The following is a 15270-nucleotide window of genomic DNA, read 5'->3' on the forward strand; positions in this document are numbered from 1 at the left end:
TAATTTATTTGAAAGTCTATGGAAAAAATGCTGCCATAATATTACAGTTAATCGGACACCTGGTATACTTAAGTGTGCGTTTCGCGCTAATTGGAGAGAACGTTGTATTGAATTATTTGCAAACACTTTCATCGTCTTGTAAAGTGGTTCAGATTTATTTTTTAAACGTAGAAAATTTCAGCATGTGTAAAGGGTGGATATCCATTTGTTACGTATCCTCGTACCGTATCACTGCGGTGTATCAATGTGGACGGCAAGTGTTGCATCGTTGCATATCAAAATGTGCTCTACTGTATTACTGGACGACACGCAACGATACAATACTTTCTTCTGACTTTGGAGCTAAAGCACTATGGAGATTAAAATGTTAAAAGAGTAAAGTAGTCTCACGTACGATGGCGAATAACTGCACGTTCTACAATCATTTTAATAAAATTACTCAGAGTTTGTATCATCTTTTTAGTGAAAATAAAATTAACAGCAGATATGTAATAAATATAGAAAACAAATAACGTAATCCTTTAATTATGAATTATGTTTTTTAGTAATGTAATCTCATGACTGTGAAAATTATAGTTTTATTTATATCTATATTGTTTAAATAAATTGAGTTATCTAAAAGGAAATTGCAATATTTACAAATTGTTTATGTTGCTCCTTTTTTACAAAGAAGATATAATAAATTGCAGTGTCTATTCTGAATAGCAACATATTTAATCTATCGTATTATATTCTATACTTATAAATGGGTATTTGTATATACAAAGCCTATACATATATAGATTGTAAAGTAGACAGTGTATATTAAATATTATGAAAAAATAATTTATCCTAAGTTGTTTTAATAATTAATCTTGTAATACTTGATAGTCTTGGAATAAAAAATCATGGCAAATATGCAGATTTCTTGTGATAAGTACGTTCATATACACATTTTGCTTTATATATATATTATTTATAATAAAAATTATAAAAATAGTATTTACATATCTGCGTGATTTGCATTTTTTTCTGTCAAATTTGTTAGTCGCTGTTTACGTTTTTGTTCCTTATGTTGCTCTTGAATAGTGTGAAACTGCGTCAATAATTCAGAAAAGTCAAATGTATCCTTAAAGGGTTTTGGATTAGATATTGCTTTTGGTATCGACTTTGTTGTCGGTGGTATTGCCGCTAAACGTCTTTGTAAAGTTGCATACGCTTCACTTTGTGGAAGAATCATGAGAAGACCATACAGCGCATACACTAAGTCATCATTTTCTTCTCTTTCTAGAAGTTGTAATCTCAAATCTAAAATTCATTGCTTCTGTAAATATAATATAAGTACTATAACAATTTATTAATATACTTACAAGTAAATATCGGAGATTCGATTAACTGTACCAATTTGTCTATCTCGGTGAGAAATTCGACGGTTACTTCTATATTTTCACTGTTCACATTTTGAGTTAAGTAATACGTTAAGGTATAAACAACTAATATTTCAAAGAGTACCTTCTAATTAATTATATACAGTAGTGAAGGATACAATGATCGGATTATGGTACAAGCGTGCCTATAATGTTGTGATAATAAGCATAACGCTACAGTTGCAACAGGATTGTGGCACCAGGAAACATACAAACATTTGAATAATTCGCAACTTTCCTATAACAATATACAATAATTTAAATCAATTCTTTAAGTGAATCATCTTATGTGAAGACTATAAAAAATACTCACTAGAGAATCTAAATCTTTGAGCTTATTTCGTAAATCAAATAGTTCTGAACTCGTTAATAGTATGACATTTAAGGTTTGTATCATTGTACACGCAAAACTTAAATTTGGTTCTTCCAGTAATATTTTTGCCAACGTTTTATAAATATCTTCCGCGCTTAATAGAACGCATAATTCTCTAATGATAAATGCTCCTCTTTCTTCTAGCAAATGTCTATCAGTTGAAAATAGTCTTAAGAGATTTACAATAAATTTCGTGAAATATTTATTTTGCATTTTTGCATTCGAGTCAGTAACAGCTGCTTCGGGTGACTTGGAACTAATTATTTCAGCCATTACGACTAGTGTTTGTTGTACTACTTCGTCAGAATTATCGCTTAAAGACTTCATTAGAATTGGAAATAAATTTTCTATATGATTAAACATTTTGTGTGGAATATTTGTGAACAAATGATGAATCCACTTTAAAACAGCAACTTTCGTCTGAACCGACATGTACATTAAGTGTTTTGTTAGCACTTCAACAACACTAGATAAATCTAAGCTTTCAGCTAAGGAACAATTTTGACTAGAATCTGAAAGGAATTAAATTTTCGTTACTGTCGTTCTATAAGTATTTTATAAAAGATTTTAAGAAAGGATAGTTCTACCTTTGTCGATTTCAGCACCGGTTTCATTAACATTATTTACAACTTGTGTATTTTCCATAGTTATCAATTTCATCAAGCTCACATTTACTTGTGTCGCAGTTTCTTTAATATTTTTCCTAGTATCTCCATCATATGCTAAACAAGGTAATACTGCCACAAGAATACCAGACATATAAGGAAGCATAAGAGGACCCGATAAGTGTACAAATTCCTTGATCCATGTAATTGCTGTTAGTTGTAATAATTCATCTGTACTTTGCGCATGTGTAATCAATATGTTTATCATTCCAGGAAAATCTACTCTTCCTGGATTAGCTTTTATACTTCTTAGAAATTCACCGAGTACTGTATCTGTAACTTTCTTAATTTCTGGTATTGGATCCTCTAATATTCTAAATAAACCATCAAGGATTTCAGGTAGAAATATGATAAAATCCATATTAGGAACAGCATCTAAGACAGATACCCATGCTATTACAAATTGCCTACCAAATGGATTTTTGGTATAGATGCGTTCTCGCAACGAAGGCATAAATCCAACTAAATCGAATAAACCGCTTTCTGTTACGATGTCCTAGAATAATGTTTAAGATAATTATCTATACTACGTTAGATACTTCTCCTGTATTTGAGAAATATTAATTTACCTTCATTAGTCTGTCCAATAACTCGGTAGCATTCTTTACACTTTGTTCTGAATCACAGGCTAATTTACTGAGAGCTGCGAAAATATCCGTAAACTGCGGCAGTACAGCACCCCTTGCCACTTTCACTACGTTGTATAGACTTTCGCAAGCATAATATCTTACGCGTAAATCGGAATCAGAAAAACAAGCTAGAATAGGATGAATTAAGTCTTCTATGTATTGTCCAGTATCCTTTCCCAGTCCCACTGCTATTGCGGCTAAACCGATTAAACCACCTTTTCTTGAATGCGGGTTCTGCGATGTAGCCAGATCTTGACCCAACACTTTCAATAATCGTTTGATTTGAACTGTATTATTGTGTGCTGCGAATTCCTTTACCATCCTAAAATGCAATGGAAATGATGAATGTTAATGATCAGAGATGTTATATGTAATTAGACACATACAAACACATACAAACACAAGTAAACAAAGTGTATAACCTTACTTTTCTATTTCCAACGCAGCTGCTTTTCGTTTTTCATAAATTTTGTCATTAAGAGAACGTACACAGGCAGCACTAAGCGGTGCATAATCTCTTTCGGACATCATTTTTTTCTGCTACGTTTTAAATTACAAAACAATTAAAAGGGAATGACAGTTAAAGCTGCACTGTTCGGACCTGAAATTACTATCTATAATACTTGATATCGTGTTTAGCGCATGCGTTTCATTGGACATATAGTAGATTATCATAAATAGGTAACTATAGCCCTGTAACTATTCTTTTCAATCAGGTAGCTTTTCCATCGATTTATCTCTATTCTTTATTATCCCTGTGCAGTGAGGATCAGAATACACTTACAATATACTCTGTTTGTCGTAAGAGGCGATTAATATATGGGGAAGAAAGGGTTAACGAGGATGTAGAAAAGAGTAACGTATGCAAAGGTATTATAAATACAAAAGATGTGCAAAGAGAGTGCGTGGAGTAGTAAGTATGCGATGAGAAAAGTATGAGACAGGAAAGAAGAAATGTACATAGGATGAAGACTGTTTAAAGCTGTATAAGAGAACCCCGACAACACAACTTTGTCACAGTAAGAGCATTTTGAGATCACTTCCATAGCCATCTACGTCCGCAATCGCCGATGGTCGTGATAGCACGCGGTAACATTACGTTCTGCGGCATAAGCGTATCACGCGGTACATTACCATAGTACCACTAGCGTATCACACGTGTTATATGTTTATTCAAGAATTTTTTTAACCAGTGTGTTTCCGTACTACTTAAAACCGTCAGATCTCAGCAGATGTTTAACATATTAAGTATTGACAGGCATTTTGATTGTTGTTAGCCAACAATTATATATAGTTACCGAAAGCCATATTTAAATCGTCATAAAAATCAGGTTTAAAAGCTCTTTTACCATTCAAATTGCACAGTGCTCTTACTGTGACAAAGTTGCTGGTCGGGATGTATATTTCAATAGTTTTATTTTCATTTATTGTATATTTCCCGTTTTAGAAGTTTCGCATCTCTGTGAAAAGTGTTCAAACTGGTCGCACATAATTATCAATAGCGAAGCAAACTATCCAAGAACTATTAGCGCCATCTCTAGTTTCAGTACTCTCAGCAGGGATGGCGCTAGTAGTTTTCAAGTAGTTTACTTCGCTGTCGATAATTATGTGCGACCACTTTGAACACTTTTCACAGGGATGGAGCCACGGGTTCTAGCTTCTTATAGCATCTTTCTCTTTCTTATCTCTAAAGCGGTAAATATACAATAAATTACAATAAAACTATTGAAATATACAAGAAATTACAATAAAACTATTGAAATTTATAATGTGAATGGAAAAATGTCACTGTACGCCAGTGTCGACAAAATGAATGAATGAACGGCATTGGCAAACGGTATCAGTGGTGCATGGGAAAGTTTCTTATTCGGCAAAATAAAAAAATCCAGCAGAGAATATTAAATTGTTATTTTATATTATACATATATTATACATATTTTATTTAATCTTTTTCGATAGTTTTTCTGGAATCATTAATAAAGAATTTTTAAACAAATATTGGAATAATTCTAGTATATTATATATAATTAATAATTATACATATATCAAGTTTATATATGTAATTGATCACTCGGGTTTTGATCATTCATCCGGAGTTGTGCGCTAATTTGTGCCGAGAGTGTTGATAACGGAGAACCGGAAATTCTTGTGGTCCTCCGCATTGGAACTCTGCGTTTAGACGTTAGGAGTTGGTTTTCTGAGGACACACCAAAAAGATTGAACTTTAGGCAAATATTTAATATACTAATCGACTCAAATAATATCGGATACGTATGCAATAAATTCTGGACAATTTATTTTATTATCATCTGGTCATAACAGTTACAAAGTCATTGAAGGATTAAAAAGTTATATTTGGAGAAAATGTAATTACCTATTATCGCAAAATGATACTAATAATCGCTTAAGTTCTATATGTTCTACATATTATATGACGTGAGATTATACATGCTTGTATTAATGTGATCATTATTGTATCATACATTAGTGTGTTCCATTCTCGTCATTAATTATTGGCAGTTAAGAAATGTACGTAACATGTAACCATAAAAATTTATAGAAGAATTTTTGATGGTCTACAAATATAAATAATTTCCTTGGTATTGCGAAACGAAAGTAGAAATCTTAATTGGGATTTCCATTTTGGCTCGCTGAATGAAACATGTGACTTCTTTGAACGAAATTTATGCCCTTATTTTTTCTAGATAAATAAAAGCAATGACACAGAATGTTACATTTGACATTCCTCAAGAAGTTGATCCATGTGACTGTTAACAATTTGTTATGGCTATTAATAATCGTCTTAACAAACTTTCTATACCTTACATTATAGATAGTTCTTTCTGTAAAATAAATAAAATGACAGAACCACCCCAATCAGTATTTAACTCGTAATAAAATCTCATTTTGTTCGATCCTCAAGAAATCTGCAGTGTTGTCACTACTGCTGGCTTTTCTCGACAAACTTTCTTCTCTATTGAGCTATGCGACAAATTTGTTCGTGATTTAGGGCACGCTAATTGAGAAGTTTCGTTTCTCGAAAGATCCAATGTTCTTGAACGATCAAATGTTTGCATAGAAGGTGTATTGGATTTTTCAGACTCCTCTCGCGATAAGAACAATCTAGAGATCGATAAATCCTTGAATATCTTTGGCATATTTATATAAAACTTTTGCAGTGGATATTCATAATAAGAACTGTCTCTCGTCGAAGACAGTTCGTTGCTGTTTCTTCGACAATTAAACTTGGTAGAAATGATTGATGCCTCCTCGCTTGTTACGATGGATGCCGATTTAGCTGAACCATTAGTCGCTTCGAACAGGTTTATCAATTGGGTCTGGTTCATCGGTAAACCGCTGATATTCAGATCGCAGATCAGCTTCCCATTCGCGGAGTGATGTTTGATCAGAGACATTATTTCCTGCAACGTTTCCATGTTGGAGTTCATGATCGCTTTGCGATCATTCTGATGGTCGTTTTGCTTCGGAGCTTCGTTTTTCATGTCCGCGTCGCAATCGTGTGTCGTAATTTCCTCCTTGCGCGTTTTTACATCTAAGTCGTTCGCGCTCAATCTTGTCGAGGTCGATACATCGACGCCTCGATTTTTTTCTAGTACCGCCGAGTATTTAAATGGAGAATTTGGTAGATCTAGGGTTGCAATGGGTACACTTAACGTTTGCGCGTTGACTGTTTTCAGATGATTGAAAACCTTTAATCGATTCGATCTAGAAATTGTAATCATGCGATACACGTGACACTGAAGCTGTGGCATGTATGAAAGAAATGATGTGCTCACCTCGGACGAATTAGTGTTTTCTTCAGTTTCTTCCATTTCTTGATAATACCGGATGACAATCTCTTGACTTTATCATCCACCGAGGAATTGGAAGAGTTATAACGAGAATCGAATAGATCCGGTCGAGTGGTACTCAACAAGTTCTGCGATTTCGACGCAGAATTTATTGGCTGCGACTCGATCTGAGCTTTCACCACTGTTCTGGTTCCGCATAGTTTCGAAGAAGAATTTCTGATTATATCTAATTGGTTGCTCAACGCAGATGACCAGATTCTTGACGACTCCCTGGAATATCATGCCACATTAGATAAACAAACTCTTTAATGGATGACCGAAATATGCGAAAGTAAAATATCAATTTTTAGTATTTTAGTTACGAAACAATTATGATTGTTAATTCTTCGTAAACGAATTTTCTTTTATTTACGAAATTACGATTGATTACAGTTCCATGTTCGAAAGAGAACAGAATTTAATATTTGCAATAAATACAGTAGATTTTTCGCAAATTTTTAATTACGTAATGATGGATACCTTCGTCTATAAAGGGGTGGATTTGCAGGGACAATTTGTGATTCGTTCTGCGATTCTGGCTCTGTCACAACCTGCTTCGTTTCTTTAATTTCGTTCGAGTCGGTAGAACATTGACTGCTCTCTGACACATTGGGAACAATTTCGCTTGAGGACTGATCTTCGTGGGGATGAAATACTTTAATGCATACCAAAGGCGATTTGTTCTCGAGCGATTTGCTTCTATCTAAAAGAAATTCCCATGTTTTCATTTCATTGAACGTAAAAATATAAAAGAAGTGTTATCTAACTATCCGTACGGTAAAATTTAAGGAATAATGTTCTTTCCAATATCGATGATAATACTTACATATAATATTACATATTGTTAAGAAATCAATTTAACAAATACGCTTACCAAATATTAGTTTGCTAGATTTTTTGCAATAATAAAATGGTCCTACGCAGGCTGCGATCATACTGACTATCAACATTGCACCGTATAACACTATCATTTTTTATTTCACTAATGTCTACGATATCTATAATGTAAGTCTATATTAACCACAAATTAATGCACGAGTGAAACGTCGCTTGAAATTCGCAACGCTCTCTGGTAGAATTTCGAAAGAAGAAGAAAAGGGAAATAATGAATGTCGAATGGATAAATATTATGGGCTGTGTTTATATAACTGTCGTCAAACATATTTGAGCTTGTGACAATAGTTGGTCAAGTTATGACAGAAAATATTCCATAGTTAATCGTCGTACTAAAAATATAGATCGGATAATGATAATTAAAAGTTATTCCTCATTTTATGTAATTATTTTGTCATTTTTGGGGAGATGGTGTCGCTTTCAAGAATTAGCGAAAGTTTAGGAAATTAGACGCTAATATTCGAACTTGGAGTATTGTAACAACCAGTTAGATTCCCTCTATATTATGTATAATTCCATCGACATATATTTGGAACAAGCATGGGACAGCAAATCTCATAAGATGATGGGTCAACTCTGTGCTTCGTCTGTGGAGCAATCTGTAGATGAAACGAGACATATTATTTTAGTTTCAAGTTTACACAAAAGGCTCTTCATGCTGTTTATTTAACCGGGCTCCTTATTTAACTTGGTTCTTTAATCTTCTTTTCTCACCACACCCTTCTCTTGTTGTCATTCCGGAAGCTGTACAATTTTTTCTCGACAACATATTCTTACATTTCAGCAAGCTTAATATTTAGAAAACTAAATAGGTTTCGATTTCATCATTCATTTCTGGAATTCTTAAAATTATAGATTTCAGTATAAAATTAGCAACGATTAAAGTGATTCTGATAACATTACTTTATTATTCAGTGTATCTGTATATATAATAATAAATTACAACCATTAACGCGTCTCTCTCTGTTTGTTATTAATTTAAGTAAATGATATTTTAGATCTCTTTCGCGGTGAAAAATTGACTCATTATAAAAGTAATTCTGTGTGGCTCAAATGACTTGCAGTGCAGGAGAAGTAAGGACAAACTTAGAATTAATGGCGAAATAAAAGGGTAGGTGAAAGCTTTGAAAGTGATTCGATCCACCTGGACAAATGTAAACAGCGAATGCGTTCGTGAAGATGACGTTGCGACGCCGACTGGATCCACCTGGATTTTGTTAATTTACAACCTCGTAATCGTGACAATGATAATTACAATTGTATAAAATCCTATGCCGTGGAAAAAAAGGAATAAAGGGGGCAAACAATGCTTGCACCAATTTTTTTTCGAAACTCTCAAGTATCAATATGTATTCTGTTATGCGAAATAGATGGAACACTCACTTTAGTCCTCCTTTCGATGAGCTTGAATTTTTCTTTGACTCTTATCATTAGAATATCACAATTGGTTGCAACACTTACACGAAACGAAGGAGTGAGAGAGATGAGAAAAATAATCTTGGTAGAGAAGAGGGAGATATGGGACGTAAATGAAAATCGGGCGGAGCCTTCTGAATAGCTAAAGCATCTTCTGGTTTAGCCACATCCTACTCGTTCCCTTTTCTTGGATGTTCTCGTCCAATCGTTTGGTTTTACATCGTTCACAGCCACCTGGTACATATCTTCCTTTTCTATCCTTCGTTAGAACACGCATCTCAGTAGATATCAGTATAGCATTTCTTCGTAGGGAGAAAATCAAGCTTTTCTTTGAACATTTATCTTCTGGATATCCGTTATGTTTCTTTGATTCTTTTAATCAAATTAAATGACTGTAATTAACATTCAAGGAGCAAGTCAGACGTGATCGATGGCTTATCTTAAAAGTGAAATGTATTACCACAGAAAAGTCTCGCTCAATTCTTTTATCTAACAGTTTCTTCTTACACATGTATAATAATATAAATAATTTTTAAAACATTTTTTTGCAAAAGTCAGATCATCGCGATTTAAAATTCTTCACTTGTCTCTTTGACCAAAATTTTAACTATCTTTTATGGACAAGTAAAATAGAGTAAGAACGTTTGTAAAAATGGTAAAAAACTATGGAAAAACGTATAATTCATGTAGTCCAAGAGGTGGTTTGTATTGACATGCGAGGATCCTAAACGATACGCCCTAACTCAGCCGATTTGTAGATGGAACAAGATATATTATTTTAGTTTCAGGTTTACACAAAAGGCCCTTCGCGCTGTTTATTTTAACTTGGCGTTCTTTATTCTTCTTTCCTTGCCACGTCCTTCCTCCGTTACCATTCCGGAAGCGGTCCAAATTTTTTCCACCAACATTTCTACGTTTCCCCGGAAAATTAATATTTTTAGAATGGGACAGAGTTCCATTTCTCGCCAGTCATTCCAAGATTTACCACATTTTATTCGATACGGATTCGATTATTTTATACGATACTCTATAATTATAGAAATACTTTATTGGACTAGTTCTTACGCTTTGGCTACAGTAATTGTTATAATATCTTCGGATATTGCAATAGTCGTTCTTAAAACATTAATGTGTACATAGATCAATAAATATTAGAATAATAAGGCACTCTGAAATAAATATAGGTTTCCGCGGTTGATTTCACGAATGAACAAAGTTTTCGTTCACAAACAGAACGTTCTCCTCTTAATTATTCGATAAAGACACTCTGAAATATTAGAAATAGGAAAGCTGCGGCTCGTGATTGTGACGCATTGACATGTTCTGGTGTCCAGGATGATGGAAATTTTGGATCTCGTGGGCACCCTGCTGTCCACGGTACTGATTAGAACTGGACGACGTTGACGATGATATATTGCAACTGTTGTTCATTAACATGGACGCGTTAGTACCTTGAAGAGCGAAAGGCCAGGACTGTAACAAATATTACAAAGAGTATAGTCGCACAGAGATCCCTTTCTTCTTTACATCTTAAATTGAGAAATGATGCGAGAACATTTGAGAAACGCGTATGCAATTCTTCAGAAACTTTTGTTTCATTCACCATTCGTAAAGGAATTTCAGATATTGTATCTGTTCTTATAGAATTCTATTTTCTCTTTCTCAAGAATTAATCCTCTAACTGCGGTACATACATTCTAATTTTCTATTACTGAAGCGATATTCTATTTTAAAGGAGTTTAAGCCTCAGTCGCTATTCGTTATTAGTGAAAATTATCACGTCGTTTATATACCACACACGTCTCTGGTTAGAATTTTAGTATGTGGCTTATAAATCACAGCTAAAAGATTAAACTTGATTTCCCTAAAATTTATAAGCTACGTCCTTTCTTTGAGATAGATATGTATTAGTTTTAATAATTTCAATGTTTTAAACCTGCAATCATTTTTACGATTAGACTATTCGACACTGCAAAATTTCCACGGTGATTACGTTGATGTTAGCAATTCGAAAACTAATCGGAGCGAGATATTTCTGTTCAGTTTTTATACGATTGCAATTTTCACTATCACGGTTAGGAGTTGGTGAAATAACAAGGAATCCAGGTGGATCCAGTCGGCGTCGCAACGCCGTCTTCTCGCAGACATGTTCTCTGTTTACGTCTGTCCAGGTGGATCGAATCACTCTCGAAGCCTCCACCCACCCTTTTCCACCATTAATTCTAAGTTAGTTCCGTTATTTGAGGAACGACGTCTTATTCCTCTCGCATTGCCCGACAATTGAACTCGTATTTCTCTATTTCCTTTAATCATCGACAAAAATACTTTTTTGACAATGCAAAGTTACTAGTAATTGAAGTGAAAAAGAAGTAAACGTAGAAACAAGCTGAAGAAAAGGAAAAATCACCGATACAATCGATCCTGTTTAGATTAACGTGTAAGCTTTCCAAACATTGTGTTTAAGAGATGAATCGAAATTATGGTATTAGAACTTACCAGTGCCAGAGACAGCGATCTGGTTGTTTCCGAGTGCGTATCACCATCATCCCTAAGGACGGCACGCAGATGAGCGATGTAAGTAGCCGCGAGACGAAGCGTATCCAGCTTGCTAAGTTTCGTATCTGCCGGTACCCAGGGCAAGGTAGTCTTCAATCTGCAAAATGCCTTGCTGAGCACCCTCATTCTAGCTCGTTCCCTCGCGTTCGCCGCGTTTCTTGGCGCGCGACTGTCCAGATCATCCTTGCTATACTTTTCATCCGAGACGAATTCCTCTTCGTCGGCTTCCAGTGTCGGCGTGGAAGCGCGTCGCTTGCGTGGCATCTTCTGCAATTATTTCATTGCACCGCTGTTACTATACGCGTGTCGTTGCACAATAATTTCCATTGTGCCTCTACACTACAATGTCGCAACGTACTATTTTAGCCGTAGTAATCTGTGTCTACAGGAATCGATCGATCTACGAATATCGTTAGACGACGAGGGGAAAGAGAAAGCTGATGGGGTTTCTTTCACACAGAGAACTGAAGAAAGCTCCATCCGACGCAAAAAGAAAGGGAACCGGAGATACCACAGATTTTATTCGATGCACGTCGTTTTTCACCGGTTCACAGGAAACGAAAAGGAGGATTCTAACAAAAATCTAGAGCATGGATTCCTTTTTTTTAATGCCTGGAACTCTGCAGGGGTTAATGACGAGGGTAGACCGGCTCACCTTGGTCTTCCTTTTGTCGAGCTCGATTTTTTCTTTCACTCGTATTATTGGAATGTCACGACAGGTCGCGACGCTCACGCGAAACTAATTGTACGTCAAAATTGTCGACCAAGCGAGGAGGATCTCGAGAGAAGAGATGAGAGAGAGTGAGAGGAGAGAAAAAGAGGATCGGTAGAGTAGAGGGAGATTTGAGACGCCTCTGAAAATCGGGCGGAGCTCTCTGAACAGCAAAATCATCTCCCTCCGGCTTAACCAGGTCCTCCTCCTTCGCTTTTCCTGGACGTTCTCGACCAATCATTCGATTCTGAGTCATATGCAGCCACCTGATCCACTTTTTCCTCCTCTATCCTCCTACAGAACACGTATCCACGAATAGCGCTTTTTTGCTGTGTAAAATCGACCTTTACTTTAAGAGTTTTTCTTCCGGATATCCGTTATTTTTTCAACGTAATCTCTTTTTAATAAAATTAAATGTTTGAATCAAAAGTTATGCAAGAACAATCAAAGGCTTACTCCAGAAGCAAGATCTGCCTTTCTTTCTCTCTCTCTCTCTCTCTCTCTTTCCTTCTCTCTGTTAAGTTAAATATTAAGAATAAATTATATTTTGCTTTGGTGAAGCATATTTTACAAATCTGATTTTCTAATAGACTTTTCAATTAGTTTAATATGTATATAATTGCATATTAGTTTTAAGGATTTTGGTTTTTTACAAGACAACGAACCTTCTTAACGGAAAATTTCAAATTTAATTAACCCTTTCTAATATAATTTCCCTTCTTTATCGTAATTATACTTTGCTTAGAATTATTCAGATCTTGATTTTATTTGTTATTTACAAAATTGGAGAGATATTATTTCTGTAAATCGTTTTTAGTTAGAGAATACGATTATGCATGACCTAATTTGTCTTTAAAATCTGGTTGTCTCAAATTAAATTAACTTTCTATTCTTATTTCTGTCTATCTACCGCACCCCACTTTTTCTGATTCAAAGATTTAAAATAGAAGGAAAGGACCGTGTAATCTATTAATCTGGTTAGAATCCTCGTGAACGAGCTGTGGACCGTTTCGTTGAAAGGAGGATTCGAAATGGATCCTGTAACATGAGGTTTGCGGTGACCCTGCTGATCCCACTTAACATCCTAAACCAGGAGTTGACTTATTGCTTGACAAATTCGTAAAAGTTCCTGCGCAATTCGAAACCTTTCCATGTAATTGACCATGGTTTCCTTTTCGAGATATTTGTAACTCGACATCTATATGGAGTGGAACATTAAAAAAAAATATATAAATTTATGTGAAACCGAATTTCATGAAGATATATTGAGTTATAATATAAAAAGTATATATATTTAATGAACTTCAATTCATTTGTTTCAAAACGATTTCACGAATATATACTTCTATATGAAAAGATACATTTTTTAATTTGAGTATTAATTCGTGTTATGAACCTTCAAAAGAATCGTAAGAACAGGTATTTAAATAAATTACTCGTTATTCGATCATTATTCTGGATTGCTTAGCAAACTGTCCAGTGATTAGATAATTAATTAACAGTATATAAACGTCTATTGGTACATTTAAACAATTCAAATACCGAAAAGTTTGAGCAGTTTTCACAGAGATGGCGCCACTAGTCTCTTGCAATTTTTTAACAAAATTGAATAAATTTATCAATAAATATTATGCCATTATAATATTTCTTTGAGTCAATATGTCTGAATTGTTACTAATTGCAGAAACATACCTCCTTTTGTCGAAAAAAATTTCATTTGAATTCGACCAACCACGATCGTTCAGCTATGCTGCGTAGGACAGCTTTTCACTGGTTTCCTTTTCCTTTCTGTGCGTTCATCAAGAGCACATCTTTTGTTAGTCAATGAAGTTTTCTACATAAATTATTTAACACTTTTTATGGAAATGCGTGAGTATAGCATGCATACTTATTCTTATCAAACCGCATTTCGTATAATCCATAATATTTCATTTTCGATAACAAAAATTGTTAAAAACTTGCTTTATTATTACATTTTTATTGGTATATAATATTTTTTTTACACAATCAATTATTTTACACGGACAAAATAATAATTTAAATAGATTCGCATGCAATAGCCATTAGATTGGCCATGAAGAATAATGTTTGTTTTTTCAAAATTCAAATTCCTCTCAGAATAGTTCGATCTGTTATGACGATAGTGTCTCTTCTTATTCTTGCGTCAAATTGTCATTTTTATACTAAAATGAAAACAGATACATATTTAAAATGTTAAGAAGGTGTGAAAATATCGCAATCGGAATATATCATACTAATTTATGGGTTAAATTTTCAACTAACTTCAGAAAAATATAAGTTAAAATGTTTCGTCCTTCTGACTCGTGAACAATCGCTTTCTTTCAAAATATTTGTCGTGTTATATTTCTTTTTATGACTCCCATTTCAATTATTTGCGTATGTAATATGCTATAATACTTACAATAGTTATCATGTAAATAATTCTATTATACGATATAAGTCATTTAATCCGAATTCTATATAATTGTTTATTCTACTTTATGTGAAAAACTTTATATACAAATATTTTTTCTACTATCGTGTTTTCGTATTATGGATAGAAAATTGTAAATATTTTACATTTTATACTTACACGTAAGATTTATGTTGCAGAAAATTTCAATGTGTTTTACGAAAAGTATTTTTACTTTGAATTTTCATAGTATACATTCACGAGTGTAGAGTCAGTGTTTGCTTTGTAAATGTCAATATTAAATTTTTATTTTTTAAATATATACTTGCTCTGGGGTATTGAAAGAAAAGATTGA

The 15270-nt window shown here is 34.0% G+C and overlaps 2 protein-coding genes across 3 annotated transcripts; both read right to left on the reverse strand.

Moving 5' to 3' along the window:
* Window positions 1-535: 535 nt before the first annotated feature.
* Window positions 536-3687, reverse strand: LOC143423033 (protein VAC14 homolog). Its single transcript, XM_076894076.1, has 7 exons — window positions 3501-3687; window positions 3014-3395; window positions 2367-2940; window positions 1720-2291; window positions 1526-1644; window positions 1350-1429; window positions 536-1287 (listed from the first exon to the last, which is right to left on the reverse strand). The coding sequence occupies exons 1-7, from the start codon at window positions 3602-3604 to the stop codon at window positions 983-985; spliced, it is 2136 nt and encodes a 711-aa protein (XP_076750191.1). The 5' UTR covers window positions 3605-3687; the 3' UTR covers window positions 536-982.
* A 6601-nt stretch (window positions 3688-10288) lies between these two features.
* Hlh54f (basic helix-loop-helix domain-containing transcription factor HLH54F) lies at window positions 10289-12708 on the reverse strand. 2 transcript variants are annotated; one of them, XM_076893909.1, is made up of 3 exons: window positions 12446-12708; window positions 11731-12057; window positions 10289-10707 (listed from the first exon to the last, which is right to left on the reverse strand). In XM_076893909.1, exons 2-3 carry the CDS (start codon window positions 12052-12054, stop codon window positions 10510-10512), a joined length of 522 nt encoding a protein of 173 aa, XP_076750024.1. In that variant the 5' UTR covers window positions 12055-12057; window positions 12446-12708; the 3' UTR covers window positions 10289-10509. The 2 variants fall into 2 exon arrangements, with proteins under 2 accessions (XP_076750024.1, XP_076750023.1); XM_076893908.1 differs by having other exon boundaries at window positions 11731-12081; window positions 12467-12706.
* Window positions 12709-15270: the final 2562 nt, after the last annotated feature.

The sequence above is a fragment of the Xylocopa sonorina genome, chromosome 4, assembly GCF_050948175.1.
Source record: "Xylocopa sonorina isolate GNS202 chromosome 4, iyXylSono1_principal, whole genome shotgun sequence".
Classification (NCBI taxonomy): domain Eukaryota; kingdom Metazoa; phylum Arthropoda; class Insecta; order Hymenoptera; family Apidae; genus Xylocopa; species Xylocopa sonorina.